At 42.4% G+C, this 25,601-nt stretch overlaps 1 protein-coding gene across 5 annotated transcripts in view; it reads right to left on the bottom strand.

Annotated features, from left to right (window-relative positions):
* Nucleotides 1-7,026: 7,026 nt before the first annotated feature.
* STAM (signal transducing adaptor molecule) overlaps nucleotides 7,027-25,601 on the bottom strand; it is a 149,562-nt gene continuing 130,987 nt past the window's right edge. For 3 of the 5 annotated variants that reach the window (XM_033931286.1, XM_033931283.1, XM_033931285.1), the window contains 3 exons: nucleotides 25,426-25,579; nucleotides 17,445-17,620; nucleotides 7,027-9,314 (listed from right to left, as the gene is read on the bottom strand). In XM_033931286.1, coding sequence (XP_033787177.1) covers nucleotides 9,098-9,314; nucleotides 17,445-17,620; nucleotides 25,426-25,579 — 547 coding nt within the window. In that variant the 3' untranslated portion in view covers nucleotides 7,027-9,097. The remainder of the gene's footprint in view (nucleotides 9,315-17,444; nucleotides 17,621-25,425; nucleotides 25,580-25,601) is intronic. The other 2 variants (XM_033931287.1, XM_033931284.1) reach the window with 1 other exon arrangement.

Genomic DNA, 25,601 nt, shown 5'->3' with positions numbered 1-25,601 from the left:
GAGCAGATCAGAACACACCTTCTGAGTTCGGTTGCAAAAGGAAAAAACTGAAGAGGGAGCTATTCTCTACTCAGAAGGGGAAGAGTTCAAGATCTTAAAGTGACATCTTTCTGCAGATTCGCAGTTAGTGGGCATCAACATCTAAAGTATGAACTCCTGTGTATATGCAACAGAACTTCAGGTTGGTAAATGTTTTGATTTCATTATATTTCCAGACTGCCTTAAGGAATTGTCATATTAAGATTAAACCAGAAGAATGAACCTTTCTGTAGAAAACCATGACTTAAGTCAAAACTTTCTGACTAGTGATTTAAATTGTGATTTTAATCAATTTGATTTAAATCAAATTCACCTTGATGTAAACTGCTTTTTAAAATTCAAACGGCTTTTATCCATAAACCTACAATTTTTCTCTCATCCCAATCAAAAGAATGAAATATGGAGAAATTAGGTTCTTACCTGCTAATTTAATTTCTTTTAGCTTCTCCAGACCAGTAGAGGTTAATCTTTAGGAATGGGTATATATCCAATCATGACCAGCAGGTGGAGACTGAAAACAAAACTGTAGAATAGTATATAATATATTCCCTTCTCTATTCTCATCAGTCTGCTTAATAGCCAAGCAGAACTAAGAACTGGAAACAGAAATAAACAAGACTGAACAGGAGTAACAACTAACATACCCAAATGCTGTTGGAAAATGCAGAGGAAAAATACAAGAAGGAAAATATCCCCACAGCTCACCAGCTAAGCCAGCCGAGCCACAGCCGCTGTTCATCAATTCTCCCCGGCCCTAGAAAAATACCTGAACCCGCAGCAAAAAACAAAACTGCCCGCGCAACAGCCCCAACACAACAATAACAGACAGGTTGGGGACCTCTACTGGTCTGGAGAAGCTAAAAGAAAGTAAATTAGCAGGTAAGAACCTAATTTCTCCTTTTTTAGCACTCTCCAGACCAGTAGAGGTTAATCTTTACGAATGGGACGTACCAAAGCAGTCCCTCACATGGGCAGGACCCCCAAAGGGCCGACACCAGAACACGCTCACCAAACACCGCGTCCCGACACGTCTGAACATCTACCTGATAGTGTCTGACAAAGGAATGCAAGGAAGACCAAACCGCAGCCTTACAAATGTCCACTGGAGGCACGAGCGATAACTCAGCCCAAGAAGCTGCCTGACCCGAGTGGAATGAGCCTTGAGAAACTCCGGAATGGGCTTATGCCTCAGATGATAAGCGGAAGCAAAAGTCTCCTTGATCCAGTGCGTAATAGTAGCCTTAGAAGCGCCAACCCACCTACGAGGACCCGTCAGAAGGACAAAGAGATGATCTGATTTCCTGATCTCCTGGGTCCGCTGCACATAAGAGTGAAGGACTCGACCAACATCTAACTTGCGCAGCTGTCTTTGCTCAGAAGAGCCCTCCCGACTACCCAAGACCGGGAGGACCACAGATTGATTGACATGAAAAGAAGAAACTACTTTCGGCAGAAAAGAAGGAACAGGCTTCAAGACAACCCGCTCCCTAGAAAACTCCAAGAAGGGAGCCCTACAACAGAAAGCCTGTAGCTCAGAAACACGCCTAGTGGAAGTAATGTCCACCAAAAAGACCGCCTTCAGAGTAAGGTCCTTCAAAGAGCAGCTGCCCAACGGTTCGAAGGGCGGGTGCACCAGAACAGATAGAACCAGATTGAGATCCCAAGATGGAACAGAGGGCCGCACGGGAGGCCTGAGCAACTTGGCCACCCGCAAAAAGAGAATCACATCAGGAATGGCTGTCAAACGTTGACCTGTCACTAAACCCCGAAAGGCTGACAAGGCCGCAAGCTGAACCTGGAGAGAAGACCAAGCCAGGCCTCTATCCAGGCCATCTTGCAAGAACTCTAGGATGTTAGGCAGGGAAGCGCGAAAGGAGACCACTTTCCACGCCTGGCACCACCCCTCAATGAGACGCCAAACCCACACATAAGCCCAAGAGGTAAAAAGCCTCTGGGACCCCAAGAGTGTAGAGATCACCTTATCTGAATACCCCTTCTTACCAAGGCGACCCCTTTCAAGAGCCAAGCTGTAAGACAAAAGGGAGACGGGTCGAACATGGGAATGGGACCCTGTGTCAAGTCATCCAAGAGAGGCAGAGGAAGAGGATCCGCCACCAGATGCGTCACCAGATCTGCGTACCACGGATGTCAAGGCCAATCTGGAGCCACCAGAACCACCAGACCTGGATGGTAAACAATGCGGAGAAGAACTCTGCCCACTAATGACCACGGAGGGAACACGGACAACAGCCCCTCTGTTGGCTATAGTTGAACCAGAGCATCCAGACCCTCGCCCAGTATGTCCCTGCGACGACTGAAGAAGCAGGACACCTTGGCGTTGCCACTCGTGGCCATCAGGGGCTGACCCCAAGCCTGCACTATCAACTGAAAAGCTACGGGGCTGAGACACCACTCTCCAGGATCTAAGATTTGATGACTGAGGAAGTCCGCCTGAACATTCTCCACCCCGGCTATGTGAGAGGCCAAGAGGTCCAGAAGGTGTGATTCTGCCCAAAGCATGAGCCGAGCCACTTCCTGCGCCACCTGAGCGCTCTTGATGCCCCAATGATTGACATAAGCCACCGCTGTGGCATTGTCTGACAAGACTCTGACCGACTTGCCCATCAAAAGGGAGTGGAATGCTAACAGCGGCAAACAGACGGCTCTGGTCTCCAACACGTTGATCGACCAGGACGCCTCCTCCATGGACAAGGTGCCCTGAGCTGAGTGACCTAGACACTGAGCCCCCCAACTAAGGAGACTGGCATCCGTGAGAAGCACTGTCCACTGCAGTAGATCCAGACACACCCCCTCAACCAGATGAGAGGTCTGGAGCCAACGAAGACTGCAGTGTGCCAAGCTTCGCAGAGGGTCAGGGACATCCAAACTGTGCCTCTGGGGCAACAACCTCCGCAGCAGAGCATACTGAAGAGGACGCATGTGGGCCCACACCCACCTCACCACTTCCAGGGACGCTGCCATCGACCCCAAGACTTGGAGGAAATCCTGCGCCCGAGGACACCGGGACGCCAAAAGAAGGCAAATCTGAGATTGCAATTTGCTTACCCGGGCATCTGGAAGAAGACCTTCCCCAAGGAGGTGTCGAACAGATCCCCAAGGTACTCCAGACGCTGAGCTGGGACTAACCGACTCTTGGAAAGGTTGACCTCCCAGCCCAGCGACCGCAGACACTCCACCACCCGAGCCGTAATCCGGGTGCTCTCCTGCAACGACTTCGCCCCAATCAACCAGTCATCCAGGTAGGGGTGCACCAGAATGCCCTCCGACTGCAATGCCGCCGTGACGACCACCAACACCTTGGTGAACGTCCGGGGAGTTGTGGCCAGGCCCAAGGGAAGCGCACAGAACTGATAGTGTTGACTCAATATCGCAAAGAAAGCGCTGATGAGAGGCCCGAATGGAAACATGCAAGTAGGCTTCCGCCAGAGTGAGAGAAGTCAGGAACTCCCCCGGCTGAACCGCCACAAGGACAGACTGCAGTGTGTCCATGCAAAAAAAAGGGAATTCTGAGAGCTCTGTTGACCCCTGTTTAAACTGAGGATGGGCCCCACAAAGGAAATGGCATACCAGCCGGTGCCGCACTCCTGAGGGGACACTGGACAACCATTTTGAGATCTAGCAAGCGCTGAAGGGTCTGGCGAAAGGCTAGTGTCTCCCATGCCGCCTCACATGGAGAGGCTAGATATGATCTGGTAGAGAGTGGGCAAAATTCCAGAGCATAACGTCCCGCACCACCACCAGGACCCACCGATTGGATGTGATCTCGGCCCACTTGGGAACAAGTTGCGCAGCCGGGCACCCACTGAACCATTGTGCAGGACGGGCAGCAGGAGAACCGTGGGAGGGAGGACTCCCAGCACCCTGAAAGGACTGCATGCGCTGAGCCAACTGACTCTGGGGAAAAACCAGAAGCCTGGAAAGAAGCAGCCTCACGCTCCGGGCGAAACTTGCGAAATTCCCGCAGATGCCCCCGGGCAGTGCCACCCCGAGACGCCGGGCGGGCAGTCCTCAGGCAAATGGGCACCTTAGAGTCTGTCAGAGTCTGAACCAACTTATCTAAGTCCTCTCCAAACAAAAACGACCCCTGATAGGGAAATTTTTGGAAGATCAGTTTTGGACGTGGCAACCGCCGACCAAGCGCAAAATCACAAGGTACGGTGTGCAGCCACCAAAAGCCCCAGACTTAGCCGCACCAAGTCACAAAGAGCATCCGAGAGGAACGAGGCAGTCATCTCAATCTTCGCCACCTGCTGATCCACTAAGGACCAGTCATCAGACTCCCGATCCAGGACACGCTCAGACTAACAAAACGCGGTGCGAGCCACCAGCCCCACACAAATAGCCGCCTGGACCCCCAAGGCAGAGACATCAAAATTCTACTTAAGAAATGTCTCTAACGTACGCTCCTTAGAGATCCTAAGGGCAGAACCGCCTGCAAAAGGCACGGTATGCCACTTAGCAATCGCCGAGATCACCGCGTCCACCACTGGCGAAATTAAGGTAGCCATATCCCCCTCCAGGATGGGATACCAACGAGCCAAGGCGTGTACCAACTGAAACAGCACCCCCGGTGTATTCCACTGTGCCAGCACGAAAACCTGAAAATCCTGACGCATAGGAAGAGTGGGAAACAGGACAGACCCCCCTGAAGCAGAGAGGCCCCCATATGCGGGGTCTCCGGTGGTACAACTTCAAAAATGCAGCACCGAGACCTGCTAAATAAGATCTAAAAGCGCATCTCTCTGAATAAAAGGCGCACCACGGATGCATCTGCGCCGGAAGATGGGAAACCTGACACGCCGCTGCCAGCAGCCGTCCACTCTAGAGGATCCTGGAAGCCCGCCAAAGCGGCCAGGTCCTCATCCATGACAATATGCTCCTTCGACCACCAATTCGCAATCTAAACCCCCCGCGGGCGCTTGGATGAGGGAGAAGGAAGAGGGGACGCCAAATGAAAAGAGGGAGGCAAGCCACAGGGGGCGCGGAGAAAAACCACCCCTGAAACCCCCCAGGTGCACGTGGGACCCCCAAATGTCTGCACAAAGAAAGAAAAATTGGGGGCAAAACCCCCACTCAGGGGTCCCCAGGGATTCCCTGCCCCAGCAGAGGTCCCTGCTGAAACCTACCCCTGTGTTTGCAATACAGGGGGAAGGTCACCTGAGGTTGCAGACAAAATGGAGGGAACTGTCTGTCAAAATGGTGAAGATCCCGCCAAAAATAACCCCTCCAGGGCCTGTAACGGCTGGGAAACCTAAACTGTCCCAGACGCTAAAGCAAGCAAGCCGGCATCAGCTGTTGAAAAATCAGCTGAGAGGGAATCATTTTTCTCCTACCGTCGGCAGTTCGGGGAATCCCTCCAGAGGTAGTGAGAGCAGACCGGGCTGCCTCATTGCCTTAAGCCGGCTCATGAGGCACTAAGGCCGGGGAGCTCTGGATGCCTGCAGCCGCTGCCGACAGAGCTCCATGACAATACCGGTCCAAACTGCCGAGTTCAGGACGGCCACGAGTGCCTCGCGGCTGGACCAAAATGTGTCACACTCCCCCGGAGAAGGGCACAATTGCTCCATACGCGACCTAGCTAGAAGAAAAAGTGCCGGTTAGTGCAAAAATACAGTAAATTGACAGGGAAGCAACCCTGCAGACCGGCACTACCTCAGGATTTTTTTTTTTTACTGAACAGACTCCACAGGCTCTCAAAGCAGTAGGCCTTGCTTGATTTAGGGGGCAAAGCTGACTGCTGAGGCTCCTCTAAAAAAATGTGGGGAGGTGGAGGAAATGGGGGGGACCCCGCTCGAGACCCACCGAGTTTTACACCCCCGAGGTCAGATGGACCCCCAAACAGGGCCCACCCAAGCTCTGTCCGGCCAAAAACAGGGACTAGAAACCCCCTAAACAAATTCCAACAGTCCTACCAAGGGAGATGGGTACAGCTCACTCAACACCTGCTGGAGACTGAAAGAAGACTGATGAGAATAGAGAAGGGAATATATTATATACTATTTCAAAGTTTTGTTTTCAGTCTCCACCTGCTGGTCATGATTGGATATATACCCATTCGTAAAGATTAACCTCTACTGGTCTGGACAGTGGTAAAGAATGTTCACTTACTGAGAGAGGTCTTCTTTTCCCAGAACTCCCTCAAAAAAGATACAGCAGAATTAGAAAAGATTGAAAGGTGACCAAAATAATTAAGAGGCTGAAACTCCTCTCTTATAAAAAGCTTAAGAGGTTAGGACTCTTCAGCTTGGAAAAGAAGCTGCTGAGGCGAGACATGATAGAGGTCTACAAAATTCTGAATTAAGTAGAATATGTGAATCAATTGTTTGCTCTTTCAGAAAATACAAAGACTAGGGAACACTCAATGGAATTAGATGGTAATACTTTTTAAAAAATTGGACAAAATATTATTTTCACTTAAATAGTTACACTCAGAAACTCTTTGCTAGAGAATGTGGTAACAGCAATTAGCATATATGGTTTTAAAAAAAATATCTGGACAAGTTGCTGGAGGAAAAGTCCATAATCTGCTATTAAGATAGACATGGGGAAAGCTACTACTCATCTCTGTGATTTGATAAAATTACCAAATCATTAATCTCAGCTCTAACTTAAATTTATGCCTCTGCTGACAGTCTCTCACCAGTAGTCCCTTGTTCTTCTGTGATCTTCTCCCATCAACTCTGTTTCTACTATATATGCCATCTTCGAACAATCTTGTATTGCAAGGACAATTGTGTAGTGGTATTATTTGGAGGATGTCACTAACTTATTAACCATGTTTCTGCGACCATTCAGAGAAGGGAAGGTAGACTTCAAGACCTGTGACTAAGGGAGATGCTCTTTTATTTCTGGCCAATTCTACTATGATTAGTTATGGGGCTGGATAATCATTGTATACACATTAATTTATACCCTCTGACAATCTTCTATTTTTTTGAGCAAAATAAAATAGCTCGATATACAGTATTTACATTAACCAACTCATATAATGTTATTTTATTGTAATTTAGAGAAATAAGACTAAAAGAAAAAAAAATGTGGATATTATTATTTCTTGATCTGTACATAGTGGCATGCAAAACCTAAGACAATATCAGTTACTTAATATTGTACTATCCCCAATATAGACTTATTGGCTTGCAAATCAAGTTATCAAACAAACTGCAAAATCTCAATAATTTAACAGTGAAATGTACAGACCTATGGGAAAGTGATATTTTAAGATTCTTTTAGATTACCAGTTTGAGCAGTTCTAGACTGTCTTGAAGTTTATAAGAAACACAAGTTTCTTACCTACAAATGTAAAACAAACATGTCTTACCTGTTTTATTCAGTAAAATCTGGAGCGGCTCAAACTGTTATGTACAGAAATTTTAAACACCAATTATATCCATATTCATGTTAAATTATGAATTGTTCAGATACCAAAAACAGAGCGTAATGCTTTTTTTTCTGCCATTGACAGCATATGAACTAAACCAAGTATTTCTATATAACTACATGGCATATATAAATATGTACACAAGTCATTATTAAAATTTCTAAAAAATTAAAGTAGTTTACTATGAATACACGAATAAATCAAAGAAACTGTCATAAAAGGTCAATGCTTTTCTGGCACCTTACTTTCATTTTCTCTGATGTTTTCTAGTTACAACTTTAATAAGAACAAACAAAAATGACGACAAAAGAACTTTCATAATGTCAGGTAATTCATGTTTCTTTCCAGCTGCTTAAGGATTCCTTTAATTCCTGTCCAAGTCCATTCCTCTTGGTCTTTGGTGTCATCCACACCAATACACAAACTTGAGCTCAGTAACCTAGTTACTCAAAATTTACACTGAAAGGTAAACTAATATTTTCATAAAGTAAATATCTAGAACTAAAGATTACCATTTGCTCTTTTGGGGGTCCCCAAAATGCCAAGAAATTTATTTTAAGCTATTTGAAACATAATCCTTAATGTAATGAAATAGTCAAGTAATTTTGTGACTTCATCTGGTTGTTTAAAATCTAGGGCTCCTTTTACAAAGCAACAATAGTAATGCTGCCATGGTAAACACCAAAGCCCACAGGAATTGAATAAGCTTTGGTGCATTTACCGTGGCAGCAATGCTACCACGGCTTTGTAAAAGGGGCCCTTAGTTGGCTACTTTCACATGGATCAGTAATGGCTATTAGAAATACTCATGTACTACAGGAAACCAATGACACACTGATCTTCCATTCATAATTAAAGTAAGTTAGCAGGGCTGGTAACATAAATCAGCTATAGTGATTCAGCCCAAGAGTCTCAGGTTTAAATCTCCTTTCCAATGGAACCAATAGGTTTAAGTCCATTACAGAGATTCTTTAATATGAGCACTGGGGGGTGGAGAGAAGAGTGAAGCTAAAGGATTTGGTCAGCAAGGCAGTCAATCTGAGAAGGGTGGAAAGAGGGAGTAAATAATTTCAGTAAATAATGAACTCTCATATGGAAATAGCACGGTCCTTGTTATTACAATTGTGCTTGCACATCCTTCTCATTACTAAGAAAAATTGCAGCTTTAATAAAACTAAACCACTATAAAATCTGGCAATGCCTCTACAGCTGAAATAAAATGACAACATAAATTAAACAGTGTGTTAAATATATTCACATAATTATGATGGCTTTCAAAGTGTCCATTAAGGAAATCAAATATCAATATATGTACATGATGTATTGGCAGTAAACATTTGCACATTTTAAGTTTTCAAAAACTAGTCAATTCTTACTAACACAAATAAACTTGTACCAATCTTTAGGTGTTTTGACAGAAATCATATGCTCCACATTCATTATAATAAGGTAGTGTTTTTTTTAAAGGAGAAAACCATGAAAATATCAGTGCAAACTGCATACAGTTCTACCTTTTCAATCAAACTTGTTCACAGAAATAAATTTCCTATTAGGCAGAGGAAAAACAAAGCATTAACATTAACAAAGGAAACTTGTACACTGTTAAGTGTACTTTGCAGAGGTCAGAGATGATTTAAGAATCTGAAGTCTTAGTTTTTATAGTAGTGCCTTCTGGGAATATACTTCTTGTTGTTGACTGCCTGTTGCCTGTGGTAGGCTTGAAGAGGCTACATTATAGTTTGGCACCTGGGATACATTCGTGACAGCATTCTGATAGGCAGCTATGTCAGCGGTGTCAGCGCTGGGTGGAGGACTGTACACTGCATTCTGGTTGGTATATGTGCTTCCTGGAACAGAAATGACCACTGTACTGCTAGAAAGGAAAATGAGAATTATATTACCTTCTTGTAAAAAATGAAACTAAAACTTATCACAAGCACACCACATAGACACGATTATAAGACTTTCTTTCAATATAAGCCAACACCAAAAATAAGGCAGTTACTAACAAATAAGTACAAATCTATTAAAAAAATAATCTTTTTTCACAAACATCAGTTTCATCCTAATTAGAAAATATATTCTTAATACCACTGATTTCAGGTTCACTTTTTTCATAATGTGATCTTGCACCTTGACAAGTGGCATTTTTTGAAGCGCTTCAGAAGGTTTTCAGACAAAATTATAGCTCATAACTGAGACCCATATATCTAGCACACCCATGCAGTTAGGATGTGACTGAACAACAGGCTGAAATTCATTTGTGTACAGTTTTTGCAGATAAGAACATAAGACTAGCCTTACTGGGTCAGACAAATAGTCTATCTAGCCCAGTAGACCTTCTTCACAGTGGCCAATCCAAGTCACTAGGTACCTGGCAAAAAACCAAAAAGTATTAACATTCCATGTTACCGATCCAGGCAAGTAGTGGCTTCTCCCATGTCTGTCTCAATAACAGACTATGGACTTTTCCTCCATGAAATTATCCAAACCTTTCTTAACACCAGCTATGTTAGCTCTTACCACAACCTCTGACAAAGCGCTCCAGAGCTTAACTATTCTCCGAGTGAAAAAATATTTGCTCCTACTGATTTAAAAGTATTACTCTGTAACTTCATCAACAGTCCCCTAGTCTTTGTAATTTCTGACGGAGTAAAAAAAAAATCAATCCACCTGAACCCATTCTACACCACTCAGGATTTTGTAGACTTCAATCATATCTCACCTCAGCTATCTCTTTTCCAAGCTGAAGAGCCCTAACCTTTTTAGTCTTTCTGCACACGAGAGGAGTTCAATCTCCTTTATCATCTTGGTTGCTATTCTTTGAACCTTTTCTAGTTCTGCTATACCTTTCTTGATATAAGGCGACCTTAATACTCAAGCTGAGGTCGCACCATGAAGTGATACAAAGGCATTATAACATTCTTAGTCTTGTTAACCATCCCTTTTTTAAATAATTCCTAGCATCTTGTTTACTTTTTTGGCCGCTGCCACACATTGGGTGGAAAGTTTCATCATATTGTATACAATGATACCAGATCTTTTTTTTCTGTGCTATCCCCCAAGATGGACCCTAGCATCTGGTAACTATGATTTGTGTTATTCTTCCCAATGTGCATCACTTTGTATTCAATTTCATCTGCCATTTGAATGACCAGTCTTCCAATTTCCTATGGTCTGCCTGCAATTTTTCAAAATCTACATGCATTTTAACAACTTTGAACAGTTGGGTGTGTTAATATTCAAGTACCCTTCCCTACCCGCCTCCCCTGCATACCTTTAACAATCCCTGGTGGTCCAGCGATGAACTGGAGGTAAGGCAGAAAAAAGTAGAAGTTTTTGGCACTATCTTCCAAAAAATACAACTTCTTAGCTCTGTGGAATACTAAGAACTGATGATCCAACACTGGATGGAAAGGCACCGCACATGTGCAGTCTGGGCAGTCAAGACTTAATTTTTTTTTAAAGTGACAATACACTTTAGCACTGTCCGTAACACACTTCGTAGATGATATCACCCCCACAGGTGAGAATATACTGCCTGCTTATCCTGGGATAAAGGGGTTCTTGGAGAGCTGAAAGGATGAATGTTCAAGTGGATGGATGACAGTGTGATTGAATGGGATTATGGGGAGGGGTAGAAGGCAGGGAATATTGAGAACACTAAGCCTTCTGGGGAAGACAACATTTCCCTTAGGGCTGGCTGATCATGGTTTGGGAGGGTCAGCATGTATTTCAGGGTATGTGGGAGGGTGGAGATGGCAGGGTATTAGAAGGATGGTGAGAAGAGCTAAGCCAGGCACCGGGGGTGGGGGGGTTGAGAAAGTCCTAACCATTGACTCTTGGAATGTGAATGGATTAAGTAACTTGGGTAAATGCTAAATGGCATATAAGGCGTTGCTGAATTTTATGAAAAATCTGTAGTGGACTGATGGAGGTTAATATAAGGACTCCAGAAAAACTATACATATTTTTCTCATGCTAGTCAAACTTATACAAGGATAGATGAGTGTAGGTTCATTGAAATATGTGGGAAATAATTGGACGGGCAGAAATAGAGCATATTCAGATTATGCTCCTATGTGGATTACCTACACAAGAGGAAGGGACAAAGGGTAGGAAATAATGGAAATTGAATAAATCATTGTTGGGGGACTCTTGTATAGTTGGAGAGATTAGGTCCACAATTGCATCCTTTATGGCTTCTAATGACACCGGGGAGGTTAGTGATAGAATTTTTGGAGATGCTCTAAAAGTGGTGGTACAGGAAATCCTAGTTAAATTGGGAGCTTGTAAGAAAAGAGATAAAGTACATTTATTACTGTTATGTGAAAAACTGTTAGCTCTTGAACTTCAGCACAAAGAAATTTTAGATCCACAGATTAGAAGACAACTTCAGCAGGTATGCTCTGAATTTTATGCATTCCAATTAGAGGAAATAGATTACATGAAGTCTAAATTAAAATACTTATTTGAATATGGGAATAAGTCCAGTGCAATATTAGCTAGATTTCTTAGAGCTCAACAGATCTAGACCACTATACAAAGAATTAGGGATGCTAAAGGAAATAAATCCTACACAGACCGAGAAATACAACAATAATTTGTACATTATTATTGAGCAGCTTTATCAAAAGGGTATAGTGGGCTCCAGATTAAATATTGAAAACTTTTTACATACACTGCAACTTCCTAGGTTGATGCAAGAGGTAACTAAATGACCCAATATCATTGAGGGAGGATAAGGGAGTTATTAAAGTGTTGAAGAAGGGGAAGTCCCTGGGATTAGATGGGTACATGGGGAAATTTTATAAGGAGTTCGAGGTTGAGTTGGACCTTTCATTGGTAAGAGTGGCGAATGGAGTGAGGAAGGATGGATCCTTTCTGGTGTCCAAGGGGTGAGCAAGAATTTCAATACTTCTGAAGCCAGGAAAGGACCCCTTAGAGCAGGGGTCCCTAAGTCCCTCCTTGAGGGCCGAATCCAGTCGGGTTTTCAGGATTTCCCCAATGAATATGCATGAGATCTATGTGCATGCACTGCTTTCAATGCATATTCATTGGGGAAGTCCTGAAAACCCGACTGGATTCGGCCCTGAAAGAGGAACTTTGGGGACCCCTGCCTTAAAGTGTGAGGCCTATAGACCCATCTCACTACTAAATGTAGATGCAAAGATTATAGCCAAAGTCTTAGCTTTGCGGTTGGGAAAGGTGTTGCCGGGATTTATTCAAGGTGACCAATCTGGATTTATAAAAAGGAGGCAAATGGGGAACAATATCCATAGGACACTTCATTTACTTTGGAGCTCTCAGCAAGCCCGAGATAAGATTGTGTTGTTTGTCACTGATACTGAAAAGACATTTGACAGTGTGAGCTGGGAGTTCTTATGGGCAATTATGGATCAGATGGGACTGGGGGGAGGTTTTGTTCCTGGGTGAAAGCCTTCTATGCCTTGTTCAGAGCTTGCCTGAAGGTTAATGAATCCTATGCAGATTTTTTTCCCAATTGAGCGGTGAACTAGATAAGGGTGTCCCCTTTCACCCCTACTTTTTGCTATTTATATAGAGCCTTTGGCAACATATATTAGAGAACATCCAGATAGTCTGGGAATTCGATTGGGGGTTATGGAGAATAAGATAGCACTTTTTGCAGATGATATTTTGTTATATATGCGAGACCCAGATATGTCCATGTCGGTGTTATTGGGTTTGTTTTTTTAGTGATTCAAGGGGTTCTGACAGGATTTAAGGTTAACATGGATAAGTCCAAGCTTTTGGGAGTTACTCTTACTGAGAAGGAAAAACAGAGATTGTCTCACTCTTTTACATTTAAATAGGGTATATGATATTTGGGTATCCAACTTACTGGGGAAATGAATCATCGTATGAGTTTAATTACTCCCGTATGTCTATATCTTCAAAAATAGAATGGGCTTTGGCTTTTCTGGTAGGGGCGGATAGCAGCTTTAAAAATTAATGTCTTGCCATGCTTATTGTTTTTGTTCCAAACTTTGCCTATAAAGGTTCCTAGGAAAGTATCACAACTCTTACATGGTGAATTCCTCTGGTTTATTTGGCGGGGGAGTTCTCAGAGGTTGGCCCTGAGACTTTTGTGAAGTGTGGGGGATGAGGGAAGGAGAGTGGTTCCTAACCTGATTTGGTACTATCAAGCTGCTCCTGTCCATCTGATGTTAGGAATTCAGATAGAACAGTTTTTTACTGGCCCTTTAGCATTGAAATATTGGTTACAGGCTTCCACTTCATTGAAAGATAAAGAGGAATTATCAATCCTTTCATAAGGCATCTAGTAAAGCACTGGCACACTGTTTGGAAGAAAGGGCAGCAGATGGACGGATATCTACTTTAGCATCTATTAGAGGGAAGCTAAGATTCGAAGTGGGGTGAGCAAGATAACATTTGTAAGATGTGAACTAGGAATTAAAATGTTTCAGGATTTAATACAGGGAAATCAGATTGCAGTACTCCCACGATATTCGTGGGGGTTCCGTTCCAGGAACTCCTGTGAATTTAAAAAAAACGTGAATACAGTTTTTCACCTGTCAAAAGGCAGGAGAGGGCAACTGGAGCCCCAGCGAGTGAAGAAAATCACTTGCAGTATGCTCTGACCGCCTCTTCCTGTTACTAAAGTAAGGCTACACCAATCAGGAGCTGCTTTGCTCCTGAATGGTGTAGCCCGACTTTAGTACAGGAAGAGGCGGTTGGAGAATACTGCGAATTAGTGAGTCTGCGAACCACAAATTCACGGGGGAACACTATTCTTTTAGGGAGTTGAGGGACGTAATTTTTCTGAGGAAGAATGGAGTAAAATAATGATGATTCAGCGAGTGTATACCTGTGTACTGGTACATGAAAATGCTTACAAAGTGTTATCTACATGTTCCCTACTGTTTTGAATGTTTGCTAGAGATGTGGGATTGAGGAGGGGATGTTCTTACATATTTGATAGGACTGTTTGAAACTTCACTCGTTTTGGAGTGCAGTGACAACTTGACTTTCAACACTATTGCAAACACCAGTGCCTACCACACTACAATGCTGCCTTTTAGTCCTTTATAATAAAATAAAATTTAAATGGCAAAGTTGGCTGCTAAGGACGGGCCTGGTGGCAGCAGAGTGTCTAATCGCTGAGCACTGGAAAAGTAAGTTGTTACCTACATTGGAAGCTTGGAAAGCTAGATTACAGAAGTTATTCATTTTGGAAATTGGGGCAGCAAAACACAAGAGATGTTTTGAGAAACAACAATGGACCGTAGCTATTATCATTGACAAGCTTAAGATGAAGGCCTGAATGGGGTTATAGCAGAAAAGAAGGTATTGGGGGGGGGGGGGGGAGGGTCTAACTGTGGTAAGTAGAGTTTCCTGAAGAAATAACGGAGCATCCTGTAGGACTGACATTCATTAGCTGGGGAGTTTAATGGTGGAGGGGGAGGGGGTGGATTGGGAAGGAAGGAGGAGGCTGGGGCTCGATATGTTGGGGAGTCTGAACTTAATGCCATGTTTGGCAGCTGTGTTAACTTGGAAGCTTCAGAAATGTGTTTCATGTATTGGAATTATATATTCTACTGGTTAATTCAAACTTTAATAACAATTTAATGGGGAGAAAAAATATCTAAAAAAACATACAAACCTCTCCCCACCCCCACAAAAATAAAATTGTGAAGAAGAAAAATAGCTCTGAAAGGTAAGACAGCAAAACACATTGAAAATGGAATGAGGCATGCCACATAATTGTGGAAGCAGGAAAGCCATCACATATGAAGAAGGATATAACACTGCTGGAGAGGGTGCAGAGACGAGCGACAAAGCTAGTAAAAGGTATGGAGAACCTGAGCTACAAAGATCGCCTCAGAAAATTGGGATTATTCACCCTTGAAAAGAGAAGACTGAGAGGGGATCTGATAGAGACTTTTAAATTGCTAAAAGGGATCGACAAAATGGAGCAAGCTCACTCACCAGCAGGGGGAAAGGATGGAGAACAAGAAACAGCGTTATTCACATTGGCAAATGTAACCCAGACTCGGACCAGAGGTCATGGCCTGAAGCTGAGAGGGGACACGGCCAGGACAAACGTCAGAAAGTTCTGTTTCACACAGCGAGTGGTGAACGCCTGGAACTTTCTCCCGAAAGAGCTGGTGGAGGAAACCACCATTCTAGGATTTAAGGGAAAATTGGACGCACATCTTCTTGCAGGAGACATTGAGGGATACGAGTGACTAGTGTATTCGCCAGGGTACACCTGGCTGAGCCTCCACGTGTGCGGATCACCGGACTGGATGGACCCCAGGTCTGATCCGGTGCAGGCATTTCTTATGTTCTTATGATCAGGAGTGCTATGAAATTTCTAGAAAGCTCTGAAAAATGTTTGTGCCGCTGAAATAAGGTCATTAATATCTATGACTGATGAATTGTTGTTTTTAAGAATGAGGAGATAGGTAGAGATACATGGGGAGAGAAGGATGAGAAGAGAAATGTTGGATATGGTAGTGGAGAGGGAACAGAGGGACAGATTGAAGAAGATGCAAGGGGGAGGAATGTTGGACATAGTGATGGAGGGAGAAATGTTGGATGTGGCAGTAGAGGAGGTGGGAGAGATACCTGGATCTCTCAAGACAGATGGACAGTGTGAGAGAGGGAGACATATTGCCAATAGGGGTGGAGGAGAGAGGAAGAAAAGTTGTACTCATGGAGGGACAGAGAGAGATATTGGTTGGGGGAGGGAATGGGGAAATACAACCAGAGACTCATGAAATCACCAGACAACAAAGGTAGGAAAAATAATTTTATTTTCAATTTAGTGATCAAAATGTGTCAGTTTTATGAATTTATATCTGCTGTCTATATTTTGTTCTATATTTGTCTATTTTTCTATAGTTCTCACCGATTACATATTTTAAAGTCATTTGCTGAATATAACATTTTCTCTGTGTACAGTATGCTTTGTTTTTCAAATTTTGTGGTTACCATTATGTATTAATAAGATTATATCGTGTGTATATGAAAAAGGAAGAAATTGTGTTACAAATAGTACTATTATTATGGGGGTGGGGGTCAGGGGTGGAGCTTGGGCGGGGGTACTCGGTTGGTATCGGTTAGGCTTAGGGGAAGTTGTGAAACACTGAGCTATACCTCCCTTTGCCTTCTAATATTTCCTTTTTTTAAAGATTATCTCCTATGCTCTTTTCATTTGTAACATCTTGCTCTCTTATTTTGGACTCAAACAAGCATTGATACTTAATTGCCTATATAATTATTTTCCTGTTAAAGTTTTTATTGATGCAATTGTCTTATAAATCAGGTGTATACCTGTGTTTTTTCTTTTGGAAATTTACAAAATAAATAAAATAAAAGAATTTTCTTCATGAAGAGAAATTCTTAACTAGGTTCCTGTAGTTATGTGCCCCCCCCAACTGTGCACGTTAAGTACCAAGGAAATTAGCATTTATGCATATAAACACCCTAACAGCTATTCTATACAGACACCTGTAAGTGCAAGGGGGCATACATGTGGGCAGGTCTCCCACTTACACCAGATTTATGGCTAGTATAATTGTGGGTGAACCAAGATGTCGTTATAAAATAGGCTGTCACCACATATCATTAGACTATCTAAAAGGAGGTGCCTACTTAGAAAACTGCCCCCACAATGTACAAATTTAGTAGCTAAATATTGCCACTAAGTTACAAACATAAGAATAGTCATACTGGGTCAGACCAATGGTCAATCTAGCCCAGTATCCTCTTTCCAAGAGTGGCCAATTCAAGTCACAAGTTGTATCGCTCTTTACAGGGCAATAGTTTTGTGATTAAATATCCAAAATAATCCATTCAAATGCCAGACTTTTTTTTTTCAGAAGCACATAAACGGTTGGCACTGCCTACATAAGTGTTTTTGAATATCAAGCTAATACTATGTGAAAAGTGACTTGCTGAAAAATTATTCTTAATACCATGGACAGAGCTTAATATATAGAAGTATTTATATTACTTATTATATGAGGTTTGTGCTGGCTGTGTGGCCAGTACTGAATTTGCAGATGGTGGGACTGTTCCTTGGCTGACAGGAGGAAGTTGTTCTGGAGGAACGGAGTAATTCTGGATGTGACTCATCTGTGCATTCCCTGTAGTAACATATGTACCGCTAGCAGGCTGTCCTGGGTATACCTAAAGAACAGAAAAGATTAAAATTTAAAAAACGACTAACTAAAAAAGCTAAGCAATGTCTACCACAATGCTGACACTGTAATTCCTATTTGAAGAACAACATTACTGCAGCCTACAAATCTATCTCTAAGGATAGTTTCTCTGAACTAGCATTACAAGTATCACAAAACATTTAGCAAAGAATCACCTATGTCACTGGTTCCCAAAACATGGTATACAAATTCCAAGGGGTAAAGGAGTCATCAGCAGGGGATAATCGGCACCATTCAAAAATCCCAACGCTGAGGCTGAAAAACAGTGAGATATGTAGTGTGCACTGCTCACAGGTTCCCCATAGTAGAGGCATGGATAGGCTAAGCCTTCACAGCCTCGAATGTTGAGTGTGGCTATCTTTACTTTTGGCTGTGGCGGCCAACAGCATCCTTTTCTACTGTGTGCACAGCTACAGCAGCGGGACATCTGCATCTTGGTCAAGAGCTCATCTATGGCAGGATTGGCTGCCCATTCTGATATAAATTTACTGTTATGAAGTGGGCCAAGACACAGCAGGCCTCCAGTACAGACACCGAGTGAAAGGTACTTTCAGCAGATGAGCTCTGGGCATGGGTAAAGTTGTCCCACAATTTTTTGTGGCAAACAGAGCAGGAAAGGATGCTGTTGACTACCATAGTACAGGGGAACTGGGAAGGAGAAAAGAGAGCAGGGTAACGCTGGATGGAGGAGAAGAGAGAGAGAGGCGGGATATCTCTGGACAGAGGAGGAGAAGAGATAGAGGCAGGATAATGTTGGACAGAGGAGAAGAGCTAGAGACAGAGGCAGGATAACGCTGGATGGAGGAGAAGAGCTAGTGATAGATGTGGGATAACACTGGACGAAGAAGAGATAGAGGGGATAATGCTGGACGGAGAAGAGACAGAGAGAGGCAGAATAACGCTTGACGGAGGAGGAGACGAGAGGCGGAATAACACTGGATGGAGGAGAAAAGAGAGGCGGGATAATGCTGGACAGAGGAGGAGAAAAGAGGTGGAATAATGCTGGTCAGAGGAGGAGAAGAGAGAGAGGTGGGATTAACTGATGTGAACCGCCTAGAATTCCCTGGGTATGGTGGTATATAAAATAAAGTTATTATTTATTATTATTATAACGCTGGACAAAGAGAGAGGCAGGATAACACTAAATGGGAGAGATGAGACACAGTGAGGCAGGGTAATAGTGGGTGGGGAGAAGAGAGAGACCGAAAGAAGCAGGGTAATGCTTGATGGGGCAGAAGAGAGTAGATGCTGTACAGCAGGTGGACAGAGGGAGGGATCCTGCAAGAAAGGGGGAAAGGTACAGAGAGGAAGATACTGCAGGGTAGGGGAAAGAGAAATGGAGAGACAGAGAGGAAAATGCTATAGGGCAAGGGAATGTGAGGGCCTGGGTGAGGGTAAGATATTAAAAGCTGTAGGGAAATACAGTTTAAAAAAAAAAAAAGGGGATATTGAAAACTGGATAGTAAGAATAAATGAAATCAGAATGGATAAAAAGACAGAAAAATAGAAACAAGCTGAAAGAAAAAGATCAATGACAGAGAAGGTTATAGTAGAAATGGAGAGAAAAGAATAACCAACGGAGATCCTGAAAAGAGAACCAAGATAACACAGGAAAACAGTAACCACAGAATGGGACCAACACAATTAGAAATATTAAATGGCCAGACAACAAAAGTAGAGAAAAGAATATTAATTTTAATATAGGGTGAAATAGTGTTGTAGTATTTAGTCCAGTTTAAAGGTTAATAAATTACAATTAAAGAAAAAATAAGGTGATACTATTTCATTGGACTAATGCAATACATTTTTGGCTATTTTTCAGAGGATAAAATATCACCTTATCTTCCATTTTTAATTTGTAATGTAATGATTGGAATATTATATATGTTGTCTTTATACGAGGGGGTGCTGAAAAATTCTCAGCCCAACCAACTTCCTAAATTCTGAGTGTTATTTTGCCACTGTAGCTGAAAAGAGTGTTGTTATATTTTGTAAAGTGCCAATTTGCAGAATCGTAATGCTATGTTTTGACATTGTTTCAGATCACTGATTGAACCTTGTCAAAGAAAAGTGTGGAATTTTCAAGTGTGGAACTCCGAGCCATCATGAAGTTCCTATTCCTGCAGAAGAAAACTCCAAAGGAAATCCATGAATGTATGATGTAAACAGAGTGACAAATGCCAATCATACTCCACAGAGAAGTGGTGTGCAAACTTTCAAGGTGGAGATTTCAAGATTGAAGATGCAGCAATGTCTGGGAGACCTCAAACAATGTCAACTCCTGAAATTGTTGTCCATGTCCATGATCTGATTTTGGTAGATCGGCGAATATTGGCTAAAATAATTGCTGAGACACTACAGATATCCAGGGAACATGATGGGTGTATAATTTACGTGCAGCTGGGTATGCAGAAGCCCAGTGGGTGCCCAAATATTTGAATGCTGACAAGAAACAACGTCAAGTGGACACTTCCAAACTGATTTTGCAGCATCTTCACTAATCTGGTACCAACATTTTAGAACTATGTTACTGCTGATGAAACATGGTTATACCACTATGATCCTGAGACAAAACCATGCCATTCAATGGTGGCACTCAAGTTCTCCAAGGCTAAGGAAATTCAAGACCCAAAAGTCAGCAGAAAAGGTCATGGCCACAGTGTTTTGGGAAGGTGTTGTAATGACAGTCTGACTATCTTCAAAGGGGCCAAACAGTTAATGCAGAATACTACTGTAACTTGCTTTGTCGATTAAAGGAGGCATCGAAAGAAAAAAAGGAAGGGAAGCTGCGGAAAGGAGACGATGCACCTGCTCACAAGGCTGGCAAAATAATGAATATATTGATGCAGTTGGAGTTTCAGTGCATCCATACACCTATAACCCATTATGAGCTCATTTGGAAGAACAGAATAGAAAACAAATTAAATAACTAAATAAATACTCACCAGATCTTGCCACATCTGATTATTTTCTGTTTCCAAACCTTAAAAAGAGTTTTTAAAAAGGGTGACAATTTTTGAGTGATTCAGAGGTGATTGCAGCAGCGGAGCAGTATTTCAGTGATCAGAGTATTTTTTGGAAGGGTTAGAGAAACTTCAGACACAATGTGCCAAGTGTGTTGAACTTAGGGGTGAATGTGTGGAATAATTTAAGTTTCATGGCTCCACATTATTCCCTTCTTGGTTGGGCTGAGATCTTTTTAGCAGCCCCTGATATCTTGCACAGTAAAGGGAAGATGCATCAGTGTTTCATAGACACATTATTAATTTACTGCTGTTAAAGGTATCACCCTCCCCATCTCAAGGAGTTTAAATTGTCCCACCACGCCCCATTCCAGCCTCACCCCACATCACCCTAGCTCTGCCCCAGCTTCTCCCATCTTTAGCTTCATCAAATATCTAAGTTCCAAACCACCTATGCCATGAATTAAGGACAGCAAGAAACAAAGTGGCGAGATCCAGGGTCATGTCCTCATATGCCATTTTGAATTATATGAGACACAGCAATTCTAAAGTATAAGCTTCACTAGCAGAGGAGGACAGTGTGACCTAAAGCATGGCTACTGTTCACCTCTGCATATCTGAAATAACAAGGAAGAGAAGGAAGATCGATGGCAACAAATGTGTGCCCATCCTTGACTCAGTTCCTGGATTTTTTCAATTCTTTGAAGCCCAGGCAATTCTGGAAAACAGCAGAATTTTGTTGGTTTTACCAGAGCATCACAGGAGACCAAGAGCCCTGCTTATCAATAAACAGTTGACTCCGCTTAAGTACCTCAAGTGAATTTTAACTAAATTAAATATATATCCAATAAGCTCCAACCTAATTTCTCAAAAACAAAATAAAAAACCAGTATCAAAATGTGGTACTTAGCTCAAAATATGCCCCCTTAGTTCATCACAGAGGTTTTTCAATGTATAATCTTTTCTTGAAGAGACGCTCAGGTAAGTCCCAACTGTAGTAGATTTCTTCAGGCTCCACTAAGCCTAGTTTCAGGAAAATGTCCCTTCCTCGGGACACTTCCACCTGTCGCCAAAACCGACCTTGGGCATATTTTGAGGTAAGTACCACTTTCTGATACTGATTTTTGATTCCGTTTTTGAGAAATTAGGTTGGAGCTTATTGGATATATATTAATTTAATTTAATTAAAATTCACTTGAGGCACTTTTGTGTTAAATTTCACTACACACACGTGTATACCTATGATGGTGTGGGCGTGGCTTGGAATATAGCCTGCCGATTGGATAAATGTAAGGTGATGCATGTCGGTAACAAAAATCTTATACACGAATACAGGATGTCCGGGGCGTTACTTGGAGAGACCACCCAGGAAAGAGACAGCTGAACCTACTTGATTTTTCAGAAATGAATCTTTCCACCTCTTTCGCTAGATAAGCTCCTAGACAACTATGATTTCTTGACCCCCCTCTTACCCTTCCCCCCCTTTTCAAGGCCCCTTTTAATCCCTTCTCCTGATCCCCTTTCAACCCCTCTCTGAATGTCACCTAGAGCCTGAATAGGTATGTGCGATACATAAATAGAAGATTAAATTAGATTAGAGACTTGGGAGTGATGGTTAACAGGTCACTGAAGCCATCTGTGCAATGCACGGAAGCGGCGAAAAGAGTGAATAGGATGCTAGAAATGATTAAGAAGGGTATCACAAACAGATCGGAAAAGGTTATAATGCTGCTGCCGGGTCATGGTACGCCCTCACCTGGATTACTGCGTCTAGCACAGGTCACCGACAATGAAGAAGGACACAGTACTACTCAAAAGGGTCCAGAGAAGAGCAACTAAAATGGTTAAGGGGCTGGAGAAATTGCCATATAGTGAGAGATTAGAGAAACTGGGCCTCTTCTCCCTTGAAAAGAGAAGACTGAGAAGGGACATGATAGAAACATTCAAGATACTGAAGGGAATAGACTTAGTAGATAAAGATAGGTTGTTCACCCTGTCCAACGTAGGGAGAACGAGAGGGCTCTCTGAAGTTAAAAGGGGATAGATTCCGTACAAATATAAGGAAATTCTTCTTCACCCAGAGAGTGGTAGAAAACTGGAATGCTCTTCCGGAGACTGTTATAGGGGAAAACACTCTCCAGGGATTCAAAGTTAAACAAGTTCCTGCTGAACCGGAACGTACGCAGGTAGGGCAGGTCTCAGTTAGGGCACAGGTCTTTGACCTAAGGGCCGCCTCAGGAGTGGACTACTTCGCACAATGGACCACTGGTCTGACCCAGCAGCGGCAATTCTTATGTTCTTATGCCTAGACTTTAGCCTTGTGTGGTCATCTTTATAGCTTAACAATCACACTGAAGAATACACAACACTATTATAAATTAAGTAGTTTATATTGCTACATATTTTATTATTGCTTTTTATATATCTCCTATTTGCTCCAAACTTCTTCAGGTACAAAGATAGTAGGCACATTTATCACACAACATTACAATTTGCCTCCTATGCCTTCTCATCAGACTGTCAAGCTTCTGCAACCATTCAATCCACAGTGACGCCGTCATCCATGCGTTTTTGTTGCTTTCATATTCAACAGGCAGGTGTTTAATGTTTTTGAAGCACCGAGGATTTCGATTTTTCCCAATCACCAGTGGCTTGAGCTTTTCACTACCGTCCATATTGCAACTGAGCAGCAATGTCAATCGTTGTTTTGGCACCTTGAAGCCAACAGTTTTGCTGCATTTGAAAGCCAATGTTCCGTCAGGGATGGCACGCCAGTACAGCCCCATCTCATTGGCATTGAAAACGTCACATGGTTCATTATCCACCAATGGCCGACGACAACACTTCCATGATCCATCTTTCTACACCAAACTCATCCGTGTCTTGTTTTTCACCATGCCGTTATTAACTTTCCACCTCTCTAACTATCCGTTTGTTGCTTTGAAGTCTTTTACTTCTAGTTCTTCAGATAACTGTGCTTTCTCCATCAGCAGAGGTCCACTGATTGGCAGTTGTCAACTTCTAGCTTTAGCAAACCATCGCAGCAACAGGAAAGTGTTTTCTTTCATCTCTCCTAACTGCTGCTCTTCTTGGGATTCTATCAGACGGTTCAACACAGCAACAGAGAGAGGCCACTTTAAGACCCACCCACTGGTGCAGTCATTTGTGATAAGGAGAAAAAGTGTGCCAGGTTCTGAAGGAACTGTGTTTTCTTTCCTAACTGCTATTGTTCCTGGGGATTCAATCAGTTGATTCAACAAAGTAGCACGGAGGGACTCAGATGAGTGATGTACAATCCAAAAAGGAGTCATCTAACAAACCATGTAAAATGAACCAGCATTTATGGCTGGTGCTGCCCTAATGGTATGGAGAATGCCTCTTATGCCCAGCTTTCAGCACAGAGCCTCCACTTGTATCCAGCTCCCAGCCCACGACATCTTCTGGGAGGGCGGTCTACCTCTCTTCATTCTGCCATCTCAGAACGGGCTGGCGGAGCTGTAGCGTTTGTTTCCAGCTTTTCAGAAGAGGGAAATTGAAGCAGAGGAGTTGCTTGTGATACTGGCCCAGGCTGGCCTGGCACAATTGGGGACACGGAATTAGAAGCGGACTGAGACTGAGGTAGTGAGAATGACTGAGGTTTATTTTTTATTTCCTCTTTGCTTGTTTAATTTTGCTATTTTTTTTCCTGCTTTTCCTTTTAGGATTTTTCTTTGGGGTTCCTTGATATTGAAGTTTTCCCTACAGTTGTGCCTTTTAAGCACCTATAGATTGAACTTATTGTATTATCTTTTCCCTCTTCCTTCTCTTTATATAGGTAAATGTAAGTAATTATTTCCTTCATTGGTACTATAGTTAGATTGTGAGCCTGTTAGGACAGAAAGGAAAATTCAAAGTACCTGATTAGATTTTTGGTCATTACTTAAGTCAATTTAATTGTTTTGTAACCTGCTTTGAATCTTTTGGGAGATTTAGCGATATATAAGATACCACATTAAATTAAATTAAATTAAATGGTGGAAATGCCCCTTGATGCCAGCAATGATGGATAAATCTGTTGCAGTAACAGTAAGATGCCTGAATAACTGGGCACATGATGGAAGGATGTTGCAGGTGGTAGGAATCTGATCAGCAGACAAAACTCCTGTTGCCACATCAAAAGCAAGCAAAACACAAATGATATCATTTAATAGTACAGTAGTTCATTTAAATCCAAAAGCAGCTTCTAGAATTTTTTAAATAATTGAATTTAGTTGCCAGTTGATCTAAAGTTTTTTACATATTGATACTAGCATTTTATAGATCCTGTTCTATCTAGTTGGAATAGCTTGTTTAAGGTTAGTCTCAAGCTTTTAGAAAATGACAAGTGGACAATGTCCCTGTTCCCATCCTCACAGGTTCTGCCCTTGCCCCTGCGAGTCTCTAATAAGAAACTTATTTTGAATAAATATTAACAACAAACAATTGTGATTCTGCAAAACGTGTTTAAAAATATTATAAAAGTGGCTGATTTTTTAAAACACAGTACATGTTATTAGATGCAGTAATACAGTGAGAGAGTGAGACAACTGATTCTAATGTCAATGAGGAACAAGCAGCTGGGTACATCACTTAAGAAGAACCTTGGCATATTACCTCAAAAGTCAGCATTAAAAAAAGCTGTAACAAGCATTAGTTTTAAAAATACCCTTTCATATCATCTCTTAAATAAACATTTGGAAGAAATGTCTCCATAGTGTTAAAAAAGTCAAGAACCCTGACACCAATCATATGGTATCCACTTTGAAAGACAATGTCCTATTCAGATACTTACCGGAGAGGCAGGAACACCAGATGACTGCACATAATACTGCTGATTCTGCAGTTTTGCATACATAGAGTACATTGGGTCTTCATTCATCAACTTGGTATATAATGAAAGTGCTTCCATCAACTTAACATTCAGTTCTGAGAGTTCAGAATGCTTCCTAAAATGTTACAAAGACATTT

This window comes from Geotrypetes seraphini, chromosome 2 (genome assembly GCF_902459505.1).
Source record: "Geotrypetes seraphini chromosome 2, aGeoSer1.1, whole genome shotgun sequence".
In the NCBI taxonomy this organism is placed as follows: domain Eukaryota; kingdom Metazoa; phylum Chordata; class Amphibia; order Gymnophiona; family Dermophiidae; genus Geotrypetes; species Geotrypetes seraphini.
The sequence above is the reverse complement of the archived record's forward strand: the minus strand, read 5'-3'. Positions and strand labels throughout refer to the sequence as shown.